The sequence below is a fragment of the Myotis myotis genome, unplaced genomic scaffold (assembly GCF_014108235.1).
Source record: "Myotis myotis isolate mMyoMyo1 unplaced genomic scaffold, mMyoMyo1.p scaffold_m19_p_17, whole genome shotgun sequence".
Classification (NCBI taxonomy): domain Eukaryota; kingdom Metazoa; phylum Chordata; class Mammalia; order Chiroptera; family Vespertilionidae; genus Myotis; species Myotis myotis.
This window is the reverse complement of record NW_023416321.1, coordinates 9,224,492-9,250,899: the sequence shown is the minus strand read 5'-3', so window position 1 is coordinate 9,250,899 and position 26,408 is coordinate 9,224,492. Positions and strand designations below refer to the sequence as shown.

The 26,408-nt window shown below is 57.7% G+C and overlaps 1 protein-coding gene across 6 annotated transcripts in view; it reads left to right on the top strand.

The window, feature by feature from the left end:
- The window catches only part of ARHGAP23 (Rho GTPase activating protein 23), a 79,855-nt gene that overhangs the window by 48,403 nt on the left and 5,044 nt on the right, over nt 1-26,408 (top strand). For 5 of the 6 annotated variants that reach the window (XM_036339181.1, XM_036339178.1, XM_036339179.1 and 2 more), the window contains 16 exons: nt 742-897; nt 1,084-1,195; nt 1,375-1,432; nt 2,702-2,845; nt 7,872-8,189; nt 9,419-9,480; nt 9,758-9,888; nt 10,786-10,907; nt 11,487-11,642; nt 15,192-15,270; nt 17,751-17,824; nt 18,102-18,191; nt 19,050-19,175; nt 23,375-23,416; nt 24,007-24,103; nt 26,108-26,139. In XM_036339181.1, coding sequence (XP_036195074.1) covers nt 742-897; nt 1,084-1,195; nt 1,375-1,432; nt 2,702-2,845; nt 7,872-8,189; nt 9,419-9,480; nt 9,758-9,888; nt 10,786-10,907; nt 11,487-11,642; nt 15,192-15,270; nt 17,751-17,824; nt 18,102-18,191; nt 19,050-19,175; nt 23,375-23,416; nt 24,007-24,103; nt 26,108-26,139 — 1,799 coding nt within the window. The remainder of the gene's footprint in view (nt 1-741; nt 898-1,083; nt 1,196-1,374; nt 1,433-2,701; nt 2,846-7,871; nt 8,190-9,418; nt 9,481-9,757; nt 9,889-10,785; nt 10,908-11,486; nt 11,643-15,191; nt 15,271-17,750; nt 17,825-18,101; nt 18,192-19,049; nt 19,176-23,374; nt 23,417-24,006; nt 24,104-26,107; nt 26,140-26,408) is intronic. The other variant, XM_036339182.1, reaches the window with a different exon arrangement.

The following is a 26,408-nucleotide window of genomic DNA, read 5'->3' as shown; positions in this document are numbered from 1 at the left end:
GACAGGTGTTGGATAAGGGAAAGACAAGAGAGTGGAGAGGCCAGGCGACTCCCAGGTTTCTTGCCTCGCTGGAGCGTGATGCCTCCGTTTGGAAATGGGAGGGAGGAGGGCAGGGAAAGGTCTCGGGTTTGCTGAATCTGAGGCACGTGTGAGGGAGCAGGGTGAGCTGGGCTGGGTCTAGGGGCTTGGGAGAAAGACTGGATGCAAAGTCATGGGACTGGAAGCCAGGAGCTGAGAAATGGAGCCAAGGCTCATGAGCTCATGGGAGTGTAGCTGTGGGAATGAGGGTGGGGAGCCCCAGGCCTGGCCCCCCACAGCCAGGCCCCCCACAGCCAGCCCTCAGTCTGAGTGGGCAGACACAGCCCTAGTAAGCTCCCAGTCTGAGGGGAAACAACCCTCCCTTTGAGGAGCCTGCAGCTAAAGCAGGAGACGGTCTTTATCCCCAAGAAGCCCCCAGTCTGGTTGGGGCGACACAGCCCCTGCCCTCAGGGGCGTGGTCTAAGAAGGGTAGTTCAACCCCTTGCCTGGGTGCCCTTGGTGTGCTGGGGAAGGCAGGGGCCGAGCCTCCATGGTAACAGTCTGGTTGGTGGGCACCTTGGCTGTGGGCATGTTGTCAGCAGGGCCCTGGAGACTTGAGGGGCCTTGGGAATGTGGTCTGGGCCCAGAGGCAAGGCTGGGGGTGGGGGACAGGCAGGTCCAGCTTTCTGCCACCTTCACCCACCATTCCCTTCATTCTCGCAGATGAGCCCACCAGCCCCAGCATTGACCTACAAGCCAAGCACGTCCCCGCCTCTGCTGTGGTCTCCAGTGCCATGAACTCGGCTCCCGTCCTGGGCACCAGCCCATCCTCCCCAACCTTCACCTTTGCCCTCGGCCGCCATTACTCCAAGGACTGCAGTGAGTGCTCCCCACACCCATCCCCACCCTCCCCCTCGCTGCCGCAGTCTCTGCTGGGCCTGCTACTGGATGTCTGACCTCTTCTCGCTGGCTCCAGCTCCTGGCCCTGCCCAGAGAGGAGGGCTCCATGGAAGCCCCCAGCCTACGGCCCCACTGACCCTTTGGCCCAATGCGGGCGTTTTGCAGGCAGCATCAAGGCCGGCCGCCGCTCCTCCTACCTGCTGGCCATCACCACGGAGCGCTCCAAGTCCTGCGATGACGGGCTCAACACCTTCCGGGACGAGGGCAAGGCTCTTCGGTGAGGACGGGGTGGGTCCATCACAGCCAGCTTGCCTGGGCTGTGGCGGGGCTCCCAGCCCTGGGGTCCTCTACACACCGGGGCAGCGAGCCCTGGACGGCCTCTGAGCCTTGGGGCTTGGGTGGTTCAGGTCCTAGCTGTGCTTCCCACACCCCTCACTCTCGGTCCTTGCTTCCCAGGCGCCTGCCAAACCGAGTACCCAGCTTGCGGATGCTCCGAAGCTTCTTTACTGATGGGGTGAGTGGCGTGTGTGGGCAGGCGAGGGTGTTGGAGTGCTGGGCAGGGCCTTGGCCTAGGGTCCAGGCCTGTGACCTCTGTCATCTGAAATGGGCTCCTCTGGTCCCTGCCCTTTTCTTTCTCCCTGCACCCACCCACCCTCATCCACCACGTGTCCCACCCTCCTCTGTGGGCTCTGTCATCACTTAAAGGCACCACACACCCTCCCAGCCACGGCCTTTGCACTAGTCTTTCCCCCGTCTAGAATGTCCTCTCGTCAGCCCCACCTCAGCCGGATGCCTCACTTTTTTACTTTCTTCAGGTTTCTTTAGGCCGTCCCTGAGCTTCCAGCCTCCACCCCTGACATTGTATGTCTCCCTTTGCAAGTTTGTTTTTCTCCTTCGCACTTGTCATGTCCTGTAATTTATACACCCATCTCCTTTCCTGCCTGTCTCCCGGCTGGAACGTAAGTTCCATGACGGCAGGGATTTATGTGGTCTTTTCGCTGCTTGATCTCCATGGGTACCTGAAACAGTGCCCGCACTAGGGAGGCACTCGGTCTGTATTTGAGCGGTGTCTTCAGGGGACTCTGAAAAGTAGGGGGGCAGGGCGGGGACACAAGGTTGAGAATGAAGGAGAAGCTAGAGTTCCCAGCCTCAGAACCTGGGGAAACAGGGCCAATTCTGAAATGGTCTTAACTCCTTCATTCTGGATGGACTGGAAAAGCCGTCTTGATTCCAAACGCGCGCTGTCTTCGGCTCATTCGGCACCTGGATGGTGTTTTCACCCGGCTTATTCCTTATAACAGCCTCTGCTTGCTTGCCTCTCCCTCTGGCGCGTCGTCTCTGTGGCTGGAGTCCTGTTGACACTATCATTTCCTCTGCTTAACTCTTTGTGGACATGACTACCTGCTCCACTAACTCTGTGTTCATTCATGCTCTGACTTCCTCTGTTTATTTAACTCTGTGTTGACACAGTTACTTCCTCTGTATCCTTAATTTCTTCATGTCTATAAAATCACGGGTGGCTGCAGGTTGGCTTTTCTGGCGTGGTGAGGCACGTGGTCTGCTGGTCAGAGCCTTTCCTCCTTTCTGGCTTCCCTAGCACATGTGTCTCATGACCTCAACCCAGAGGTTCAGAGAGGGCAAGCGAGGCCACGAGGCCACACGGAGCAGCAGGGCAGAGCACAGGCATGCACCCGGCCCTGGTGGCTGTGCGTGGCCCATGGGGCTCCCCAGAGGCCGGCACTGCAGGAGCCACCTTACATTGCCCTCTGTTGTCTCGCTGCAGTCCTTGGATAGCTGGGGCACTTCCGAAGAGGCTGACGCTCCTTCTAAGCGACACTCAACCTCTGACCTCTCGGACACACCCCTCAGCGATATCAGGAGAGAAGGCTGGTTGTATTATAAGCAGGTCCTCACCAACAAGGGGAAGGTAAGATGGCTGGAGGAATGAGGTGAAGATGGATGGATGGAAGCTGGATCCAGCAGAACTCTCCGCTCCTCACCCCACAGCCTCTGGAGCCAGAGAGAACCGGCTGAGGCGGTAGCAGGAGGGGTAGAGGTTAGGTGCTGGGAATAACTTCTGGGGACCTAACGAACTCACGAAAAAGAGGTCTGTTCTGTGGGATGGATCCGGTTAAGTTGTGCTTGGGATTCTGACAAGACCAGTCACAGCGATCCTTGGTAGGCAGAGCACCCCAAAATGGCCGTTCATGTTCATGGAAGACGAGGGAGCAAGGCCAGGGCGATTCTCTTAGAGGGGCTGAGGCCCCCAAAGAAAGCAGAGGTCAGCCTTTTCAAGGCCAGCAGAAGTTTCAGCCTTTATCCTAAGGGCAACTGACAGCCCCCGGGGCCTCTTTCATGGCTGCCTGGGGAGTGAATTAGAGAGGGCCACCATGGAGGCCAAAGAAGATCAGTTCAGAGCTGCCATAGGGATCCAGGTGAGAGACGAAGGGGCTTGGGCCTGGGGGTGCAGGGTGGGGGAAGATAACCAGGGTCCGAAGAGGAGAAGGCGGGACCCCTGGCCTGTGGAGATTGAACCTCCATTCCAGGCCAGGGCCATGGCTGAGCGGCTGGGAGGAGAGGCAGCCCCACTGCTGTCCCCTCCCCCTCCCACACCAGCAGCCCAGGCAAGGCTGAGCAGAGTGGTGACCATAACCTGGGCTTGTCTCTTCACTGCAACACAAATTGCTGGGGAAGCTTAGGTGACTCACCTGCCCATGACTCAATTCCCTCGTCTGTACTCGGAGCTAATATATTCCTTAGTTCATACGCCTGTTGCTGAGGATCAAAGGAGATGGATTTACCCAGTGCCTGGCATGGGGGGGGTGGGGGTTGGGGGGGCTGTTCTGCTTATTGCTGTTACTTGAATTTTCCACCCTGCCTCCTAGGGGTCTTGTACCTGGAAAGAAGATAAGCTTTGGGTCAGGCAGACTTAAATTCCTGCCCGGCCACATATCAAGCATAAGGCTTTGGGCAGAAGGCCTCTTGCCTTCTGAGCCCCACTTTTCTGACCTGTAAGATGGAGACACCCGTGTTCTACTCCAAGGGCTGATGTGTCATCCAGGCAGGATTGGCTTATCTGTGTCCCCATCCAGCCCGTGGATAATGACTAAGGGTGTGGCCCGCCCTGATTCTCAGTTGAGGTTCTCGGGATTTCGTAGTGAGGGATCCAGGCCAGTCCTGCCCTGCTGGGGTTCATGACGAGCAGAAATAGCTCAGTTGCATAACAGTTAGGAGTGCCTGATGGTTATGATGGGGGTGTCCAGGGCAATGGCATGTAGTAGGTGGCCCGAGCCTCAGAGCGGTGGGTGAGACATGAAGGATGTGTGAGAATCCACCAAGCCGGGAGGGGGGAGAGTGGTCTGACAGGGGAGATGCCCTCCTGGATGGTCTGGAGAAAGGCGGGTGGCTGGGAGCCAGGGCAAGAGGTGGAAGCCAAGGTGGGGGAGTTGGGTGCCTGCTCGGGGGGCCTTGTCCCTCAGGGCAAGCCTTGGCAGGGATTTAGGTGGAGGGTGTATGAGGCCAGGAGGTAAGTGTTGATCCTGTGACAGGAAGAGGCCAGGCCCCTGCTGTTGTCCAGGTGAGCGAGGATGGGGGCCCTGACCATGGGGCTGAGGGGAGGGGACAATTTAGAGAGATTCAAGGGGAAGAAAGGCCGGGGCTTCTGATGGCTGGGAGGTGAGGGAGGAAGGGGGAGGTAGCACAGGCTCCCGGGGTCTCAGCTTGGGTTGTGGGGTGGTGGGTAGTGGACTTTGCCCTGAGCCATGGGCACTGGAGGCACAGGTTTGGGGAAAAGAAGCCAAGAGGTTGCTTCGGGGTCTTGTGGAGTCCCAAGGTGGAGGTGTTCTGGGGACAGAGGCTCCGAGGGTGTGGTGCTCAGGATGGAGGCCCACTTCGGAGGGCATTGGTCCATCAGGGGGTGCTCGGCACCTGCAGCCAGGTTTGGGAGCACAGAAGGGAGAGGGCAAGAGACGGGCTGCACCTTGAAAGGAAGTGGGGGGTGGGGGCCAAGGAGGAGAGTCAGCAAGTGGCTGTAGACCAGGACTGGTGACTAGGAGGGGCAGCAGGGGCCAGCTATGTGGCTGAGGAAGGGCAACCAGGTGTAGACAGCCCCTTCTAGCCCAACCTTTGAGGATGGCTACTCCTGCCTGCCAGGCAGCCTGTCCCCCGGCTCTGGGTGGCCCCTGAAGCCCACCCACGGTGTCTCCCGGGCAGGGAGAGGAGCTGGCCCCTTTCTGCTCACTGACCAGCTCTGGACAGCAGGGGCTTCCACTCCCATCTTGATCAGAACCCAGTCTCCCTCGTCACCTAGGTACCATGGCCTGGGAGTTAGGGAAGGGGCCCTCAAGGCAGTTTCAGGCCCTTGGTCCATTCAGGGTCCTGATTGCCAGCCAGATGTTGGCTTCTCCTACAACCACAGCCTCTCCTGGGTGCCCCATCCCCCCCCACCCCGCCCTCAACACCAGTCTGTTTCAGAGACATTGACTATCAGGCAGAGGGGAGAGGGTGTGACGCAGCACTTGAGCTAGATGCGACCTTGGAGACCAGCTAGTTCACCTCTCGTTTTAGCAACAGGGAACACTGATGCCAGGGGAGAGGGCTTGTCTTGTCCAAGGTCACTAGCTGGTTCAGTCTCAAAAGGGCAGCCTTATCACCACCTTACTTCGACATTAAAATGCTTCAGGAGGGCCCTGCTGTGTCCTTCCCGGAGCCCCAGGTCGGTGGTGGTGGGCAGGGCTGCTCTGAGGCAGCCACCAGCCAGAGAGAAGCTCTCAGGCTGAGATGGAAGCCCTGCCCTCAGGGTGCTCCGAGGAGGATCCATTCATTTATCCAGTAAATACTGATGAGCACTCACCTTGGGTCTGCTGAGGCTCTAGGATGCGGGATGTGGTCTGAGAGGACAGACAAGCTTGCTGCTCTCAGACTCTTACCATGAATCAGAGAATTCAGACGGGGAATCAGACAGGCTGGTGTGATTGCCTTTAAGTCGGGAGTGGTGGAGCTGCCTACAGAAAAAGTGATCAGAGAAGGTCTCCCTGAGGAGGGGATGTTGGGGACCTCCGAGCTCAGACCTGAAGGGCGAGAAGCGGGCAGCCATGTGAAGTGAGAGAAGGGGCTCCCGGCAGAAGGAACAGCAAGTGCAGCCTGGCTGCTGGAGTGGCTCAGTGGTTTTACCCGACCTGTGAACCAGGAGGTCACGGTTCGATTCCCAGTCAGGCCACATGCCCTGGTTGTGGGCTCGATCCCCAGGAGGGGGCCTGCAGGAGGCAGCTGGTCAATGATTCTTTCTCATCATTGATGTTTCTATCTCTCTCCCTCTCCCTCTTTTTTTTTTTTTTAAAGAAGAAGGGACAGTAAGTGCAAAGGCCTCGAGAAAGGTGGGCATGGCTTGTTCCCTGAAGGAGGCCCTGTGGCTTGACACAGTGAGGAAGGAGGAGGGAGGGAGAGAAGATGGGTTTAGAGGGGGAGGAACCAGATCACAAAGTCCTTAGATTTGGTTCCAAGACCGTGGGAACCCATGAGAGGGTGCTGAGCAGGGGAGACACATGACCTCGGTTACATTTTAAAACTGTGGCTGCAGCTGCTGGGCGGGGAACGGATTGTGGGAGGTGAGACTGCAGACTGGGTAGGTTTGTGCCGTTGTCCAGGCAAGAGGTGTTGATGGCGTAGACAAGGTGTTAGCAGGAATGATGGAGACAGGTGATGTTTGGGAGGCAGAAGTGACTTTCTGATGGGTTGAACGTCAGCGGCGAGGAAAAGGGAGGAGTCAAGGGCACCTTTCAGGTTCCTGGGCAGCTGCGTCGATTTACCGAGCTGGGAAAGATGAGGGTGGCGGGGTGGAGAGCAGGTTTGATGGTGAAAATCAATTGCCCCATATGGGCATGCAAGTGGAGATGCTGCACCGGGGACGGGAGGCACAGGACGGGCTGAGGGGACGCTGGGCATCACCATCGGCAGACAAGTGACGTCATTGGGAAGCACGCAGGGAGAGGGGAGCCCAGGACAAAGTCCCGGAGCTCCCACCCTTAGGGCAGGGTCCCAACCTCAGCTCATTGACCTTTGGGCCGGACGGTTCCGTGTTGTGAGGGCTCTCCTGAGCATCGGGCTGTTTAGCAGCACCCTTGGCCTCTACCCACCAGGTGCCATAGCACTTCAGGTGTGGCGACCACAGATGTCTCCAGACAGATGTCCCCTGGGGGTGAGCACCCCTGTTGAGAACCACTGGTGTAGAGGAGGCAGCCAGCGGAGGAGCCAGACGGAGCCAGTGGAATTGGGAGGAAAACCAGGGACCGTGGGGGTCCCAGATGCCAAGAGAGGGTTTGAAGAGGGTAGGCATGGCCAAGTGCTGCAGAGAGGCCAAGGAAAGGGCCGGGAAGGGCCGGGAAGCTGCTACATGGGAGACCCGAGTGGCCTTGAAAGTGGCTTCCCTGGGAAGGGAGATTGGGTGGAGTTTTGAGTGAGAGGCAGAGAAGCGGGGAGAGCAGGTGTGGTGGACACTCCTGACGGGTTTTGCTGTGAAGGGAGCACATGTGGACTAGGAAGGGCTTTATGAGGGTTTTATGTAGGCGGCTCATGCTGGGGGGCCCAGTTGCCCTCCCAGCGCCCCTACTGGTTCTCCCAGTCATGGCCACGCCAGGTGAACGTTGACCCTAGTCTTAAGGATGCTGGGCTTTAAGGATGCTGGGCTTTAAAAAGAAGGTTACAGACCCTCTGGGGAGACTGAGAGCGATGGGTAGGGGTGTCCAGGCAGGCGAGGAGCTGAGAGAGTTGGGGACTGTGAGCAGGAGGCCGCCCCAGGTTCCCGCGGAGTGAATTGAAGCAGGGGGCTCCTGGCAGGCCGTGGGGTGTCTGCAGCTCCGAGCCCCGCCCCCCGGCGCTCTGGGGCGGGAAGGCCGGCGGTCCTCTCACACCCTCCTCCTCCCCCGTATCTCCTCCCTCCTTGTGTCTCCCTGCAGAAAGCGGGCGGCGGCCTGCGCCAGTGGAAGCGGGTGTACGCCGCGCTGCGGGCGCGCTCCCTCTCGCTGAGCAAGGAGCGGCGGGAGCCCGGGCCGGCAGCAGCGGCGGGGGCGGCGGCCGTCGCAGGTGAGGACGAGGCGGCGCCCGTCTGCATCGGCTCCTGCCTGGTGGACATCTCCTACAGCGAGACCAAGAGGAGGCACGTGTTCCGGCTGACCACCGCTGACTTCTGTGAATATCTCTTTCAGGCTGAGGACCGGGATGACATGCTGGGCTGGATCAGAGCGATCCGGGAGAACAGCAGGGCCGAGGGCGAGGTGAGGGCCCGGCCCAGCCCCCACGGGGCCAGGGAGGCCAGCGCGGGCCCCAGGGCCACCGTTCACCTGCCAGGGACCTCCCTTCACCACGCTGAGCCTCGGTTCTCCCTGCCATTGAGACGGGCTGACAGCTGTGCCCACCTGGGGTTTGGTGTGACGAGGACACGCACGGTGGCTCGCAGAGCACCTGCGTCTCCAGGCTGCCATGGCGGGCAGTGACGATAGCTCTAGGAATGATCGTCATGATTAGTACTATTAATTATTGTTATGAGCGCAGGCTCTGGCACAGAGAGGTCAGCCCCAGGCCAGCCTCGGCTCCCTGCTGCAGGTCAGTGGGGGTGTGTGTGCATTTCCTACGGAATGTGGTACAGAATGAGGTGTCCTTGTGCCAGGACCGGGGCTGGCCTTTCTGACAGGACTGGCCTGTCTGCAGGGACATGAACACATTGACCTTGGGAGGAGGCCAGGAGGCTGGGCCTTTGGCAGCGGGCAGCAGGCCCTGAGCCAAGGCTTTGGCAGGGACTCTGGAGAACTGGAAAAAATGGCGCCCCTTCCTGGGCAGCTGCACACCAGGGGCCCGGGCTGGTGTTTCCGCTCCACTCCGCCCCTCCTTGGCCAAGTGCCCGCACACAAGTATCTGGACGCACCTGCATAAGATTGCGTGGGGCCTGGGCATGGGGCTCTGCCTGGCCATGAGTGCCCAGCCTCTGGGCCACATACCCTCTTGTTGGGGACATAGCCCCCCACTGACCCAGGCTCTGCCCGCCCCCCACCCCCACCCCTGGCCCCCAGGACATGGTCTCTTTGCTCCCGGCAAGGAGGAGAGTGCCTAGGATCTGGGCCCTGCTCTGGGAGGCGTGGCTGGGCTGTCCCCAGCAAGGCATGGTCAAGGGTCCCAAGCCGCTTTCCTGACCACGATAGCTGCCCTCCTGGGCCACCTCTCCTGGGCCTTGGCAGGACTGTGAGGAGTGCTGTGTGCGTAATTCTGCACCCAAACCCTGAGGTGGCGATATTATCCCTCCCATGTCACTGCCAAGGGGACTGAGGCTCAGAGAAGCTCAGTGGATGACCCAGGCCACACAGCCCTGGTCTTGCTCGCTCCAGGGTCTGTGCCTTCCAGCTGGCAGGTGGAGGAGAGGGGCGGCGAGGCTGAGGCAGGAGCCGGGGATGGGTTCTGGGGCGGGCTGTGCGGGCACTGACCGCATCTGCGCTCTCTTCCCCTCCTCCAGGACCCCGGCTGTGCCAACCAAGCTCTGATCAGCAAGAAGCTTAATGATTACCGAAAAGTGAGGTGAGCCCAGCCCCTCGGAGCAGGCCTGGCTATGGGGGGTGGGGAGGGGCGGGGAGGGAGGCACTCCAGGCCTAGGTCATCCTCCTGGCTCACCTCCAAGGAGGGAAGCCCCTGGGGACAGGGAGGGTGGCAGGGAACTTGGGGCCTCCAGTCCCCAGAAGGGCAAGGAGGGTTTGCCTCCGGGTAGAGGGGAGGTCCCTTGTGGTGGGAGGCCAGGGAAGGTGACATGCTGGGTCACCGGATGAAGACCCCCTCCTTTCCCCCTCTTCCTGTGCAGCCATAGCTCTGGGCCCAAAGCTGATTCCTCCCCAAAAGGCTCTCGGGGCCTGGGGGGCCTCAAGTCTGAGTTCCTCAAACAGAGTGCAGCGCGTGGCATCAGGACTCAGGACCAGCCTGCAGGGAGCAAGGGTAGGAGGCGGCTGCTAAGGGGGTGACATGCATGCAGCTGGGAGAGTGAGGTCAGCTCTGTGGGTCTGTAAGGGAGCAGAGGGCCTGTGAGAGTGTGTGTGTGTGTGTGTGTGTGTGTGTGTGTGAGTGTGTGTGAGTGTGTGAGTGTGAGTGTGTGTGTGTGAGTGAGTGTGAGTGAGAGTGTGTGCGTGTGCGCGCATGTGAGTGTGTGAGAGTGTGCGCGCGCGTGTGTGTGAGTGTGTGTGTGAGTGTGAGTGTGAGTGTGTGAGAGTGCGCGCGCGCGTGTGTGTGTGTGTGTGTGAGTGTGAGAGTGTGTGTGAGTGTGTGTGTGAGTGTGTGTGAGTGTGTGTGTGAGTGTGTGTGCATGTGTGTGCGTGTGTGTGCATGTTTGTGCCAGGGTTATCCCGCTGTGTCTGCCCATATGTGGATGCCTGTGAGGGTCTGGGGTTCTCAGAGTCTCAGGGTTGGAAGAACCTGGAGCCTGATTTCCCTCCAAGACATCCCTGCTGGACAGTCACCCAGTCTCTGCTGTGTCCCTTCAGGGGCAGGAGGCTTGTCCTCTCCGGATGTAGCCTTTTCCATCATCACACCCTCCTTTGGCTGTTAGGAAGCCCTTCCTTTGGGCATGATAGAATCAATGGCTCTGCCTCGTTGTGTTAGCCCCGGAGGCCACACAGAGGTCCTGACCTAATGCTGAGGCCTCCCTCCTCCGGGTTAGAACCCTCTTTCCTTTGGCCTTCACAGTTGATATATAGTTTCCCATCAGCCCTCAGCATCCCAGTGGCTTCTCTGGCAGAGTCCCCACATGTCCAGACACGTGTGAATGTGGTGGGTGAGTGTGGCCGCTCCCCCTCCCTGGGCCCAGCTCACCCTGGGGCTCTCTGCCTCCCCCTCCAGATGACAGTGTTGCTGCCCCCAAAAGCCCCTGGGGCATTAACATCATCAAGAAGAATAAGAAGGCAGCCCCCAGGGCATTCGGGATCCGGCTGGAGGAGTGCCAGCCAGCCACGGAGAACCAGGTGGGTCCCCACCACGGTGCAGAGCAGGCAGGGGAAGGGGGAGACAGAGCCGAAAGGGACTTGGCGGCAGCTGTCCACCTTGCCTCACAGACACAGCTGGGAAGGCAGAGAGGGAGCAGCAGAGCTGAGGCAGAGCCCGGGATCCCTCCCCGCGGCCAGTGCCCCTCCTCAGACCAGGGCGAGGCGTGGGGGTTATTTCTAGCCCCAGACTGGAGGCGGCGAGGGCCTTTGTCCCCTGTATACAGCAGTGGTTCTCAACCTTCCTAATGCCGCGACCCTTTAATACAGTTCCTTATGTTGTGGTGACCCCCAATTTCATTGTTACAAATTGAACATAATTAAAGCATAGTGATGAATCACAAAACAATATGTAATTATATTTGTGTTTTCCGATGGTCTTAGGCGACCCCTGTGAAAGGGGGTCGCGACCCACAGGTTGAGAACCGCTGCCATAGAGGGTTCCTGGCAGCAGCTGGGCCTTGCACTGCCCCCATCTTGGTCTCCCCACCTCCTCTGGTCCACTGGTGGAGAATGCTGCTCTCACCCTCCCTAACACCCCTGCCCTGCCCGTGTCCCCAGCATGTCCCCCTGATCGTGGCTGCGTGCTGTCGCATCGTGGAGGCACGAGGGCTGGAGTCCACGGGCATTTACCGAGTGCCGGGCAACAACGCAGTGGTGTCCAGCCTGCAGGAGCAGCTCAACCGCGGGCCCAGTGACATCAACCTGCAAGATGAGGTGGGCATGGCCCGGGGAGCTGTGGGAGGGGAGCCGACGTAGTGTGTGTGTGTCTTCTGTGCTTATCGTACCCTGCAAGGTGCCTAGCACTGGGCCAGGGCACCAAGACGGGTAGGACAGGACTTGCCCTTGCTGCCAAGCCCTGGGGATGGCATCGCCCCAACTGAAGTTGAACAAATAGATGCCATCAGGGCCTCGGAAGCCCTGAGACAGAGGCCGGCTGGCAGCAGGGTTTGGGGCCTTAAGGATGAGTAGAGTTCACAAAAAGCAAGAGAAAGCCAGCCCGGTAAGGGCATTCCAGGCAGAGGGATGGCCTCAGCAAAGGCATAAACTCTAAAGGCTTGTCATCAGTCTACATACCTTTTCTGTCAAGGGCCAGGCAGTAAGTATTTTAGGATTTAGTTGCTATACAGTCTCCACTGCATACCTTTCTTCTCTTCCTCCTCCTTTTTTTTGTTTTGTTCTCTCTTCCTCCCCCGCTCCCAATGATCCTTTAAAAATGTAAAATCCATTCTTAAAATACGAAAAAACAAAAATAGAAAAGAAAAATAAATAAAATTCATTCTTATCTTAAGGGCCATACGGGAACTGGCTGCTGGGTGGATTTGACAGATGGGCCATGGTTTGCAGACCCCTGGCTTAGACAACGGGAAGAATATGGTGTTTTCTGAAGTGGCCAGCAATTTGGGGGCTGCAAGAAGGGAAAGGACGCGGCTGATCACAGGAGGGGAGCTCCTGAATCTGACAGCCACACTTGAGAGTTTGCAGCAGGGCGGTGGTTCTCAGACTGTGTTTTCCAGAATCTTATGTTTCTCTAGAGGGGCTGTGGGAGGCCAGGGCCGGGTCAGGACCCCCGATCCGCGCTTGAACTAGAGCAACCCCGCCTTATGGGGTTTCCATGTACAATTGGGTTTTCACACGTGATTTTATTTAACAAAAGGGGCTCTGGCTGAAAACGAGGTTTTGGGAAACCACGGATCTGGGCATTGAAGTCTCATGAGTCACATACCATGAAACCTCATGTGACCCGTGGCAGTCTTCCTGCCCTGGGGGAGGGAAGGCGGAGACAAGACAAGTGTGTGTGAAATCGTGGGCAAGAGAAAAGGCTGGTCTCGCATCAAGGACCAGATTGTGCGATGAGGAAGGAGGATGCTGAGTGCTGGAGCAGATGGCAGGCTGGAGTGTTTGAATCTTTGAAGGAGGAATGGGAAGGGGGGCAGGCGGGCAGGAAGGCAGCCCAGGCGGGCATGATGGCATTTTCTGAAATCCCAGAGAAGGGTCCAAGCCTGGGGGCAGAGAATAGACCTCACTCCTGGGCGTGGCAGTGGGGAGGGCGAGACAGAGGGCTTTCGATGGCTTCACTGAAGCCTTTGACCTTGATCCAATGCATAATAGGAAGCCTTCGATGGGGAGGCGTAGATGAGAGTGGGGTTTGAGGAAGAGAAGAGCTTCCGTTTGTACCTAATGCAAGGCCCAGAGCAGGGCGCCTAGGAAAGAAATTGCTGATATATTGGAAGTGGGCTCAGTGGTCCTCGGAGAATAAGGAGGATGGATGGGAGCCGCTCTGAGAGTTGGCTGCATATGAGGGAGGAAGGAGGGGCAAGAAGAGCCAACAGTTTGAGCGGGGGCTGGTAGTGTCTACCCCTGGAAGAAATTGGGAAATAGGACAGAAGAGGGAGGCTGTGGCAGGGAGTGGCCCCATTGGATTTGGGGTGATGATGAGTCACCCACCTGGGGTGATGGCATCATCAGATACGAGACCAAGAGTGGACTGGTGAGTGGGCAGGGGGCCATGCTGGGGCTTGCAGGCGAGACGATGGAGGGAGCTGCTATGTGGGGAGAGGGTGGGTATCAGGAGTCCAAGGACCAGGCCCTGAAGTGGGCAGATTGAGGCTGGGGACGAGGGGTAGGTACTTGCACAGAGGAAGGGTCACGAAACAGGCAAGGCCTTGGGCTTGGCAGCTGGGCAATGAGAAGAGCCCGTGCATCGGGGCCAGCGGGTGGTGGAGCGAAGTGGGCAGGTGCTGACCGGGAAGGGGTGAGTATACACTGAAGCACATTAGCTGGGCCACAGCCCCGGAGAAGAGGGCCCAGGGGTGGGGGCGTGGCCAGCTATTGGGTGTGTGGTTGGGCCTTGGGTGTCAGTGGTGGTGTTCGTCCGTGGGGTGGTGCAGTGCTGGAAGTCAGGCTTTGTGTGTGGGTGACTCTGACTCCTGTGGACGCTGTGGGGAGGGGAGGGCATGTGGGATGGCCGGGCACTAAGCTATGGATCCACTGCTACGAGTTTGTATTTTGTGGAGCCGTGTGTCTCTGAATGTGCCTATTGTTGAGGTGTATCTCTGTTGTGTGTGTTGTTTTCTGGGCAAGAGTTTCTCAGCAGTTCCCATCAAGGGTGTTATCCTAGACTTTGTGCAGGGTGATGGTGCCCCCTGGTGGAAAGAAGGGACAATGACCCAGCTGTTCATTCTTGTCTTCAGCAACCATTGAATTAGATCAGGGTTTTCTCAACCGTGAAACTTGGGACAGAATAATTCTTTGTTGCAGAAGGCTGTCCTGTGCATTGGAGGGGGGTTAGCAGCATCCCCAGCCTCCAGCCACTAGATGCCGATGGCACCCCCACCCCCAACCCCCACCCCCTACCCCCCAGTGTGAAAAACAAAATGGTTCCAGACGGACGTTGCCAAATGTCCCTGAGGGGCAGAACCACCCTGGTTGAGAGCTGCTGACTTAGACCTTTTAAGTGCCAGGCTAGCAGAGCTGCTGGGTGACAGGAACACAGTGGGAATAGGACAGATACGATCCCTGCCCCTCGTGGATCCCTGCCCCAGGCAGACAGGCAGACAGGCAGGCAGGCAGGCAGGACAAGGAAACAAATGCACACGCTAACGACACAGGGGGGCGCGTGCCATGGAAGAAACAAAGGCAGGGCTGTGGCACAGGTGGCAGCGCGGTGGCGATGGTGCCGCTTTCGCTGTGACAGTCGGAACAGGCCTCTCTGAAGAGGTGTTAGGAGCTCGTCATCGGCGGGCGGGGGGAGGAGAGCTCTGGGAGGGGGCCAGCAAGTGCAAAGGGCCCGAGGCAGGAAGGCGCTGAGCGTGAGCATGTGCTGTGTCAGGGACAAGGAGAGAGGTGTCCAAGGATGGCTCTCCTCTGCTAAACGGGGAAGCAGGAGTTGGCACTAAGTAGGCACAATGGAGGTCCAAGGGCAGGCTTGCATGGGGATGGGTTTCCTTACCCTGTCCCTCCCAGTGCCTGTACCAAAGAAGGCACCCGGTACTTTCTGTGGGTGGGCAAACGTTGGCGCTCACTGGGCTGGCTGGAGTGGAGAGGGACTGGGGCCGGGTGGTCAGGGGGCTAGCCGGGGACTCTGTTCAGCTGCCCCCATGAGTGGCCTTTGCCCAGAGATCCCTGGTCAGGGCAGAGCTTGGGTGTAAGTGGAGCCCAGGGAGGGCCTGGGCTGGGCTGGGCTCTAGGGCTGGACTAGCATGGAGGCAGGGCACCCGGGCGGGCGGGCCCTACCTGTGCCTGACTTCTTTGCCCCCTCTGCAGCGCTGGCAAGACCTCAACGTGATCAGCAGCCTGCTTAAGTCCTTCTTCCGAAAACTACCTGAGCCTCTTTTCACTGACGGTGAGTAGGGGGTGGGAGTGGAGAAATGGGAGGAGGGGGGACACTCTGACCACTTTTTAAATTGGGTTTGTTGGTGTTATTTGGGGGTTTTGTTTTAAGACAAAAGAAACATGCGCTGTGAAAAACAGGTAGTACAGATACAAACAAGCACCGAGGTCCCTGTCCTCCTCCCACTCCCGTCTCCTGAGGTCATGCTAACATTCTCTGAGCGGTTCCTTTGTGCCGTGCACTGCTCCCTACGACGACTCCCTGAGGCAGGCACTACTGTCTCCACCTCACAGATGAGGAAACTGAGGCACACAGAGCTTAACTGACTTGCCCAAGGCCTCACAGGTTGTAGGGGTTGGAGCCAGGATTAGGCCCAGGCATCTGGCTGCAGGGTCCAGCTTTGAGCATCTGCTGAGCTGCTGCTGAACAAGGTGGTGTTTCCTTCCAGACCCTGTGGCACACAACAAGGGCACACAGGTATTCAGTGGTGTGCTGATAAATGTTTAACCTCTGGCTCCCTGGGGTGGAGGGGGAAGCCTTGGTCTGTAGCGTTTTTTCCAGTTTCCATGGAATAAATACTCCCACCAGAGCTGATTTCAAGGCACCGATAGATACCCTGTCAGCAGGAGGTGAACTCCGTCGGGCGGTGAAGGCTGTCTGGAGCCAAGGGGGCGGGGCCCAGCGCACCACTGGGTGGGTTGTTCTTAACAAAAGGAGGCTTGTAATTTTGGGATTCATTCATGTCAGCACAAAGGGCTCTTCCTCGTTCTTCTTTTAAATCAACTGCATCGAATTTCAGAGTCTGAATAGACGATAACTTGTCTAGCCACTCCCCTATCGATGGGTATTTCGGTTGCCTTCAAATTTTTGCGCAGAACATGTTGCAGTGACTTTCCTGGCGTATGTCCCCCCCCTCCCCTCCCCCCCACACCTGGATCCGTGCCCTCGGGGCAGATTTCTTGATGCGGAATTGCTAGGTCCACGTCCCCGGTAAACATTTTTTTTAAAGATATATTTTATTTTTTAATTAGAGTTGACACACAATATTATGTTACTTTCAGGTGTACATCCTAGTGATTAGACATTTATAAACCTTATGATAAGTCTAGTACCCATCTGACACCTTACATAGTTATTACGATATTATTGACTGTGTTCCCTGTGCTATAATTTACACCCCTGCGACTGTGTTTATAACTGGCAATTTGCACATCTTAATCCCTTCCCTGGTAAACATTTTGGAAGGCTGATGTCAGGTGGCACTCTGAGGAGTGGGCCCTAGCGCACCCCACTGGACATTATGCCGCCCCCCCCCCCCCCCCCAGCATTGGATGTTATTGATATTTTAAACTTTTGCTTATCGGGTAGGGGAAATGGCATCTCATTATTGTTTTCATTTTCATTTCCCTCGTTACTAAGGAGATTAACTGCCTTTTCATTAGTTTATTGGTCTTTTCTCTTTCCTTTGTATTTGCCTGTTCAGACTACGTGCCCATTTTTCTATTGGATTGTCTGTCTTTTTTCATATTGATTTATAGGAGACAAGCTCTTGTACATTATAGATATGAATCCTTTGTCAGTGTTTGCAAATATTGGGTCTGCCATTTGCCTTTGAGCTTGCAGTAGAGAAACTGGAAACAGTTGTTTCAAGTGCAGGCAAAGCTGTTAATCCTTCATGGATTTTGCATCTCATGTTTAAGAAGGCCTTATGATGATGTAACTATTTTCTTATTTTTTCCAATAGTTTAACAACTTTATATTTGGCTCTGTAATGCAGTTAAGTGTGTATTATGTGAGCTAGATCCAGGACCCCCCCCCCCCCCCCCCGCCCCATTGATATAGCTAATCGTCCCAGGGACGTTTACGGACGCCTCCCTCCTTCCACACGGATTTAAAGGGCCACCCCACCACACAGGAAAGACCCACGGGGCCTGTTTTCCTCCTTCCTGTGCCGACCCTTGTTCAGCTCCCCTCCCAGTCCCGCTGCTCTAGCTGCGCTCCCTCTATCGTTTGCTTCAGCATCCGTGGGGCAATTCCTTCCTCCTCATTCTGCCTTCGAAGAGCGAGTAAAGGCTCTCCTCATGCCTTAACTCATCCAGATGAAGTTCAGAGTAAACTTACCGCGTTCCATTTTGGAATCCTGACACCGGTGGGGTGGGGTGGGGTGGGGTGGGTGGGGTGGGGTGGGGTGGGGTGTGTGGAGACTGAAAGGCCCCTCCCTCTGTCTGAGTCACCTTCGCGTCTGACCTTATGGTGTCCTTGTCCTGGAGACCGGTGCCGGGACCCCCTTTCCAGCATGACATGCAGCTCAGGTCTGAGTTCTTCCCGATGTGCACACCCCGGCGACCCCGGGCAGGTGCACTGAGGACGGCTGTGGGGGTTGGTCCCGTGAGCGCAAGGCCACGGTGCCTTCGGACTGGAACAGAACAGGCCGCCTGACCTTCAGCCCGAAGCTGCTCCCCTTCCTCTAAAGGGTCTTTGGTGTGTTCTAGACAAATACAACGACTTCATCGAGGCCAATCGCATTGAAGACTCGAGGGAGCGATTGAAAACGCTGCGGAAACTGGTAAGGAGAGACGCTGTCGGGCCAAAGGCAGACTGGACTGGGAGAGCACCGAGGCCCCAGGAGGCCCGGAGTCCAGTGCCACCAACTCGCGCTGTGACCTTGGGAGGCCCTTCCCCACTCAAGGCCTCAGTTTCTCCATCTCTACCGGGGTGGGGGGGGGGCAGTGTTGGGTGGATTCCAGGGCTCCTGAGGTATGGCAGTGGGAGCCCCTTTGGGGCGTGAGGGACCAGGGAGGCCATGACAGTCTGGTCCCATGCCTCTTCTCTCTCCTGCCCAGATCAGGGACCTCCCAGGACACTACTATGAGACACTGAAATTCCTCGTGGGCCATCTGAAGACCATCGCTGACCACTCGGAGAAAAACAAGGTGGGGGGGCTCCAGTGTGGCGGGGGGTCGGGGGGGAAGCATGCCTGGGTCTCCTCGCATATTCTGATCCTCTCAAGCCACGCCTCCCACCAGTGCTTCTCCCTCGGAACTGTCCCCTGTGGCTGATGAAAATCCATCCTCCCTGCTGGCCCCTCGCTCTGCCCTCTGCGGGCCAGGGCTGAGAACGAAAACTAGTTTCCCTCTGCCCCTCTCTGGCCCGGCCGGCGTGGCTCAGTGGTTGAGCATCGGCCTAGGAACCAGGAGGTCACGACGGTTCGATTCCCGGTCAGGGCACCTGCCTGGGTTGCAGGCTCCATCCCCCGTGTGGGGTGAGCATGAAGCAGCTGATCAATGATCCTCTCTCATCATGGATGTTTCTATCTCTCTCTCCCTCTCCTTTCCTCTCTGAAATCAATATAAATATATTTTAAAAAAGAAAGAAGAGAAAACCCATCCTCTGATTTAGCTGGAATTCCTTGCACTGCTTTTTCCAAATCACGCCTCGTACTATCTTCTGGTTCTGCAGCGGGGAAAATGCGGGGAGCTATAGGGTTTCTCTCAGTCCTAAGACAGCCTGGGAACTCCAGGGGGTCCCCACTCCAGGATCCCCCGTTGCCAGCACAGTGTGGTGTGCAGGTTGGGTGCTGCCCCTGGCTGCTAGACCTGAGAGGGAGGGGGCTGAACCCTGGCGTGTGCTCTATGTACCAGGCACCTCCATGCCCACGCCAGGATACGTAAAGCCCCTAAGCCAGGGACAGCTCAGGGACGGGCTCGAGGGGCCCAGAGTGAGGGAGACCTGGGGGACTGGAGTCAGGCTCCTAGGGTTATTGATACTGACCTGCTCCCCCCACTGCCCAGATGGAGCCCCGGAACCTGGCCCTGGTCTTCGGGCCGACGCTGGTGAGGACGTCGGAGGACAACATGGCCGACATGGTGACGCACATGCCTGACCGATACAAGATCGTGGAGACGCTGATCCAGCATGTAAGTGGCCACGGGCCCTGGGCACCTCGCTGCTGCTCGCCGGGTGGGTGTGCACAGGGACGGTTGAGGCAGCTTAAGAAAACACTGCTGGGGTGGGGAATGCCCTTCAAGGCCAAACAGGAATGGATCCTGGAATCCCTACCGTCGGGGATTCCCCAGCAGAAGAAACAGGAGGCCCCTGAGTTTCCAAGATGTGTGTGAGGGTCAGAGGGAGGAGGAAGGTCAGGGAAGGTCAGGAAGGTTGGAGAGCAGAGGGGTGAGTGCAGGGGCACCTTCAGAAGCGCCCGCCCTGGAGAGACGGAGAGGCGTCCTTGCATAAACCTGCAGACCGGGCAGGGTGCAGGGTGCAGGGTGCAGGGTGCAGGGTGCAGAGGCGGAGGAAATGTGATGCCGCGGGTGGGGCGGAGGCGGATGGGGCAGGGAAGGCATGGTCTGAGGCGGGCCCTGCACTCCTGCTGTTTATCTTGGGCTGGTCACCTCCCTCCTCTCGGCTGGGCTGCCTGGAGGCCCCGAGGCCTGTTTCTAAGGGTTCTTGTTATTGTCCACGGAGGATGAGCGCGAGAGTGGCCAGCAGAGGGCCCAGGAGGCCTTCACCTTCCAGAGCCAGACCCAGGGCAGCAGTGCCCCCTCCTGGGCACGCAAGCATTTTTTTATGAACCCTCTCAGATCTCCATTTCCAAATGTTGGTATGGCCTGGGGTCCAGCTAGGACCCCCCCCTCCCCCCCTCCAGGAGAAATAAGATTGGCCGCTTATCAGGGGGAGGGGAGCCTTAGCCTCCCCCACCTCACACGGACTTGAGGGAAGGGAAGCCATCTCGTGTTACCCCCATTTTACAGATGAGGAAATCGGACTGGAGCTCAGAGAGGTAAAGTGACTTGCTCAGGCCGCACAGCTAATAAATGGCAGCCGGTGCTTTTCTCCGCACCTACGGGGAGGGCAGATTCCTCAGCCTGTCCCAGCGCGAGGAAGGCTGGCGAGGGTAAGGCAGCGGGGCCCACTTTGGTCTTGCTGACTGGCCTTGCCTGTTGGTTTCTTTCTCGCCTTCACTGTGTGGTCAGGGTTCTGAGCCGTGAGAGGGAGCATTGTCGCCTGTTCTCACCCTAAAATTGGGACCACTGGCCTGGAGGCCTGGCCCAGAGCTGTCAGGGAGGCAGCGCCACCAGGTAGCATCAGAGATCCTGATGAGGCCTTGGTCTGGGGAAGCTTATCTCCCTTGGAAAAGCTCAGCTCTCCAGCCCAACAGGGAGCCCCCTGGAGCCCCATGAGTCTGTGCTTGGCCGGGTTGGGGGGGCGGGCAGTAGCAAAGAGAGAGAGGCTGGTCCCATGGTTCCTGGACAAGTTCCTAGAAACTTGAGGCCTGTGATGAGCTGGGGTGTCAGGAACAACAGCCTCTGGGGAGAAAGGAGGCCCCAGATGTGTCCACTTCCTCTCCCCCAGAGCCGTGCGGGGAGTCCCCACCAAGAGCAGCCCCTCCTCTGGGCAGGGTGAGGGAGGTAAGGCTTATCGGTCTCCTTCCTAGGTGTATTCCCGGCACCAGGCCCAGTGCCGGCACAGCGTGAACACGCAGTGTTTGTTGAATGAATGAATGAATTGCTGCTGAGGTTATGCCAGTCTGGGCTTTACCACCCGGGGATTCATTCCTGGAAGCTGAGCTGGTGACCCTCCATTTTCTGCCTCCTTGGCATTTGGACATAATCAGCCCCGGATGGTTGTGAGGGAATGAGCTACCCCCTCTTCAGGCCCTTTAGCCACCCCCAGGTTTACAGGGGTCTGCCTAGCCCAGAGGCTCTATGGCGAGGGGTCAGTGTGGTCAGGAGCCCAGGCAGGGGTTGGACTTGTGGCAGAGACTCCCCTGGCCAGGCCATGGACAGTTGGAGTTAGTGGGTGACGTGACCTCCTGCTGGGAGTTCTAGCCACAGCCATGAGCTGCCCCCCCCCTAATCCCCCCCGGCAACCAGGGACTCCTGTCAGCTGTGGAATCCATGGGCAGCAATACAGACCTCGTCCAGGCATCTGTTCAGTTATCACTCAGCACACATGGCTATACCTACTATGCGTACACTGGCATCTGTTCAGTTATCACTGAGCACACACGGCTATACCTACTATGGGTACACTGGCATTTGTTCAGTTATCACTCAGCACACATGGCGATACCTACTATGGGTACACTGGCATCTGTTCAGTTATCACTCAGCACACATGGCTATACCTACTATGCGTACACTGACATCTGTTCAGTTATCACTCAGCACACATGGCGATACCTACTATGCGTCCACTGGCATCTGTTCAGTTATCACTGAGCACACATGGCTATACCTACTATGCGTACACTGGCATTCCTCAACCTGGCACTAGTGACCTTTAAGGCCAGGTCACTCATTGATCACCCCACACCAGGGATCGAGCCCGCAGCCTGGGCATGTGCCCTGACCGGGAATCACACCGTGACCTCCTGGTTCATAGGTCGACCTCAACCACTGAGCCACGCCGGCCAGGCTGCAATACAAAAGTTATTGTAACTTTTGTACTTTTAGGACTTATTTCTGTTATGCAATCTTTTTCTGTTAACCTCATTTTCATCTTATTTCCTTTTTTGGTCTGTCCTACCTTGCTTTGGCTGGGTTGATTTTTATTTTCCTGATATTAAAATCATACAATTTAGCCCTGACCGGTTTGGCTCAGTGGATGGAGCGTCGGCCTGTGGACTGAAGGGTCCCGGGTTCGATTTTTATTTTCCTGATATTAAAATCATACAATTTAGCCCTGACCGGTTTGGCTCAGTGGATGGAGCGTCGGCCTGTGGACTGAAGGGTCCCGGGTTCGATTCTGGTCAAGGGCATGTATCTTGGTTGCGGGCACATCCCCGGTAGGAGGTATGCAGGAGGCAGCTGATCGATGTTTCTCTCTCATCGATGTTTCTGACTCTCTGTGAAAAATCAATAAAATATATTAAAAAAAAAACACACAACAAAAAACAAAAAAAAACAAAAAATCATACAATTTATAAAATCCACATACTTATAAAGCCCATACTTACGTTTAGTTTTCACTATCAATTTCTAAACCTCATCAGTCTTCCGTGCCTTCCTTCCACCGCATCTAAAAGCCAAGCACTAGTGTCCTTTCACCTGTCACTGGTTCCTCCCTCTGACTTTGAATTCCAGATTGTCACGAACACACTTTGTTTGTGTGTGGGCATCATTCTTGGTTTGATAACAATGGACTTTTCTATGCTACTGCTTATTTGTAAGCAATCTGGTTTTGTTTTTTAGAAAACGTTTAGAGTTTTATCATTAAGATTCTCAAATTTGCCATAACCGGTTTGGCTCAGTGGATAGAGCGTCGGCCTGCGGACTGAAGGGTCCCGGGTTCGATTCCGGTCAAGGGCATGTACCTGGGTTGCGGGCACTTCCCCAGCGGGGGATGTGCGGGAGGCAGCTGATTGATGTTTCTAACTCTCTATCTCTCTCCCTTCCTCTCTGTAGAAAATCAATAAAATATATTAAAAAAAAAAAAAAAGATTCTCAAATTTCACAAAACATATCTGAGTGGAATTTATGGCTTCAATTTTTATCGTGTTTGGCTCTTATGAGAAACCTCTTGCCTGCCTGCCCCTCAGGGGACCTCCTAACACCTGCCAGGGCTCCCCCAATTGTAAGAGCGGAGCCCAGGGCTGGTGTGGGGCGCACTCGGCTCTAGTAGTCCTGGAGGCCTCCTCCCTGCAGTGTGCCCGGCCGGCCCTACCCGGCGCCGCTGCCCCTGCTTCTGGCTTGCAGTGGGGAGCCAGCCCTCGCGATGTGCGCTGGGCAGAGTTAGTGAGAGGCAGGCAGGGAGCAGCCTCCCTCAGCAGCTCTCCCTCAGCAGGGCATCATCTCCGCTCCGACCCGCTCTCACCCCGGCTGCACGCCCCTCCCACACCGGGGTCCAGTCTTTCCTTCCCCCAAGGGTTTCTCATAGTCTGTGGAGTCGGGTTCCAGAACCTATCAACCTCTGAGGCCTCTCTGGCAACCAGGCCAGCCTGGGGTTTGTTGAGAAGAGGGGGGCCCTTGCCTCTTGGTGCCCCCTCCTGTCCCATCCCGTCCGGCGCCTGAGTGGGTGCTCTGGACAGAGCAGGTTGGGAGCCCGTGTCTGCCCGTCTCCCTTCAGCCCCTTCCCACGCTGATTTCATCACTTCCTTTTGTCTCCTCTGCAGTCAGACTGGTTCTTCAGTGATGACGAGGACAAGGGAGAGAGAGTAAGTGGTGCAGAGGGCAGGCGGGGGGTTGGGGGGGACGGGGGGGGGGGTTCGGTCTGAGGTGGGCCCTCTTCCCAGGTTGGGGGCGGGGGAAGCAAGACTCCAGCAGGAGAAGGTCCCCGCCCTGTGGCACCCCTCTCTGAGGGAGGAAACATAGACCCTCTCCCCAGGAGCACCCACGCCGAGAGGAGACACATCCTTGCCTCCGGGAGTTCTCAGTCGGGGGCGAGGGGGCGGATACAGGCCTCCTCTAAAGAAACAGTGTCCTGTAGCAAAGGCAGACGCCCAGCTTTCCGTCTTATGCAGCGGGTGTGGCCTTAGGAAGGTCCAGGCTGGTGGGGGAGACACAGCTCCTGCCTTCAGCGGAGGGAGCAGCTCAGGACTCTGGGGCGCCAAGGTGCTGGGGAGGCACAAAACGGTCCAACGGAGACCTGCCCTCAAGGGTGCCTGCATCATGAGGGAGACAGCACTGCCCTGCCTGCGGAGCCAGTCTGTGGAGGAGACGTGCGCCCTGCCTCCAGGGGACCCCCTTCTGCAGGATCCAGGCTGGCCGTCTGAGGGCCTGGTGGCTGACCTCCTTCTGTTTGCAGACCCCTGTGGATGACAAGGAGCCGCAGTCAGTGCCCAACATCGAGTATCTCCTGCCCAACATTGGCAGGACAGTGCCCCCTGGCGACCCAGGTCCGGGTGAGTGCAGGGTCCTGGGAGGGGTGGGGGTGAGGGTGGGCCCTGCATCCCTGAGGGTCCCAGATGCCCGGCCAGACGCCCAGCTTCCCTGCTCCTGCCCCGCGGGGCCCTTCCCTCCCCCACCACTGAGAAGGGGCTGTGGCAGGGCTTCTCTCTCTGGGGAGGTCCAGCTTGCCTGTGCGCCCACCTCCTCATCTGCTCAGCGGCCCCCACCCCAGGGCTGGGGAGGAGTTTTGTTCACCCTCCTTCACTGGTTTCTTTCCTGAGCTTTTTATTCCTCATGGGCTGTGTCCTTCTGGGCATGTTTCTCTTTTTAATTTTTCTTCCTTTTCTCCTTGCACCCCTCCATCCCTCCTCCCTCTTCTCCCTCTGCTCTCCTCCCACACCCTGGATCCTGTTCCTTCTCTTCTCCCCCCCCCCCCCCCCTCCAGCGGACCTGTTGGAGATTTAAAGGGTACAGTGTGACGTCGCGGCCTCGGTCACTAACAGTGGCGGGTGATTATAAGAAGGCTGGGCAGGCACGAGGGGCAGGCGGGGATATCCGGGCTGTGAGGACCTCACCCTGACATGCCAGCTCCCCATGATTGCTAACAACCCCGTGCCAGTCCCCTCCCATCTGGAAGGCCCTTCTCAGGAGGAGGGAGGCACTTGATAGAGCCAGATCCTGTCCCCCTGGCCAGGAAGTCTGGGCACCGCATGGCTGCCCTGCCCGTGATCCCCATCCCAAGGCCTTCTCTCTATGCCCAGCCCGGCTACGTCTGGTGATCTGGGCAGGGGGAGGCTTGGCTGGGAGCAGGACCCAGCCTCTCCGGACACCAGTGACACCACCTTTCAGAAGCCTCTTATGGCTGTAGCTCCTGCCTCTTCAAGGACTGACTCTCTCTGCTTCTGAAACCAGAGCCCCTGGTCGCTCAGCCCGAGTCCTATTTGCAGGCCTCCGGCCATTCTCATAGGAGAGCAGCCACTAACTCCTCCCACCCTGGGAGTGACCTCACCTCGGTCCTTTGGTCCTGTCTCTGACAGGAGGTGTGTCACAGCACCCTTAGCTGCAAGAGGCAGGCTGGGGGAGGGCCCAGACGACGTGGGTGGGGATGGCAGAGGAGCCCTCGTCTCTTCTAGTCACCCGCTGCCGCTCCCTGCCCCGTGGTGTGTCGCTGTGTGGTCAGCACATCTGCTCTTCTCACCGTGTGCGGGGTGGGCTGGGGAGGAGGCCTCTAACCTGCTTGCCAGTGAGTGTGGATTAACTGCACTGCCCACTGCCCCTCGGGCCTGGGAGGGCATGCATCCGCTGCTCCCTGCCCGTTCTGGAGGAGACGCTGCAGGGCTTGGTTGTGGTTCCTTCTCCACCCCCGTCCTATTCCGGGAGCGGGACCCAAGCCCCACGGAGGTAATCATGACCTGACTCTCCGGTTATAAACGAGGCCCTCACGTCCGGACGGGGAACCCAGCAGGGCTCTAGCCCCCAGGCCACTCTGCCTCCTGTGTCTCACCCACTTCATGTCGGCCCTGCATTCGATCATTCATTCATTCACATGGTCCTCTCATGTCCTGCAGGTGGGGGGTGAGGGTGGGTGTCGGCACCCCCTCTCTGCACTGTGTGGCCTCCATTCTCCAGAGCATCTGTGATTTGCTGTGTCTCGCTGTTGTGGCTTCGTGGGCTGCATCTGGTACCGGGTGCTTCACAGTAACCGGGAGAGGAGGGGGAGAGGAGCGAGGCCCCCCAGAAGCCCCTCTTGCCCTTAACCCTGGGCACATGAGGCGTCAGTGGCTGGCAGCCTGGTGGCCCGTCCTGCCTCACAAGGAAGCGGTGACTGACATCCTGCTCTGCTCCATCCCTATCCCACTGGAACTGGCCTCAGAGGCCCCGGATGTCCCAGGCCCAGGGGGGTCTCGGGTTTCTGGACTCGCTGGTTTCCGAAGCCTTTGAAGAGGGAATCGTGTTCACACGTCTCAGCCTGCTCCTGCCCCATCCAACGTTCCTTTCCTTTCTGTTCTCACCCACAGATCCCACCACCTGTAGTTCAGCCAAGTCCAAGGTAAGTGCCAAGGCGGTTCTGAAGGCTTTCTCCCTGGACAGGGCAGCCCCGGGACCTTTCGGCCAAGGGAACTGGGAGGATTGCCAGTAGGCCCCGAGGAAAGCTGATGGTCACTGGGAAGGAAGACAGGAAACACGGATGTCCGAGAGACACTGAGAAGCGGCTCTCCTTGACCGTGCTTGGCGAGGCATCTGGTGCAGTGAAGGCTCTGGCTGGGAGGCAGTGTTGTCCAATGGTTAGAAGTCCTGGGTTTGAATTCTGGCTCCACC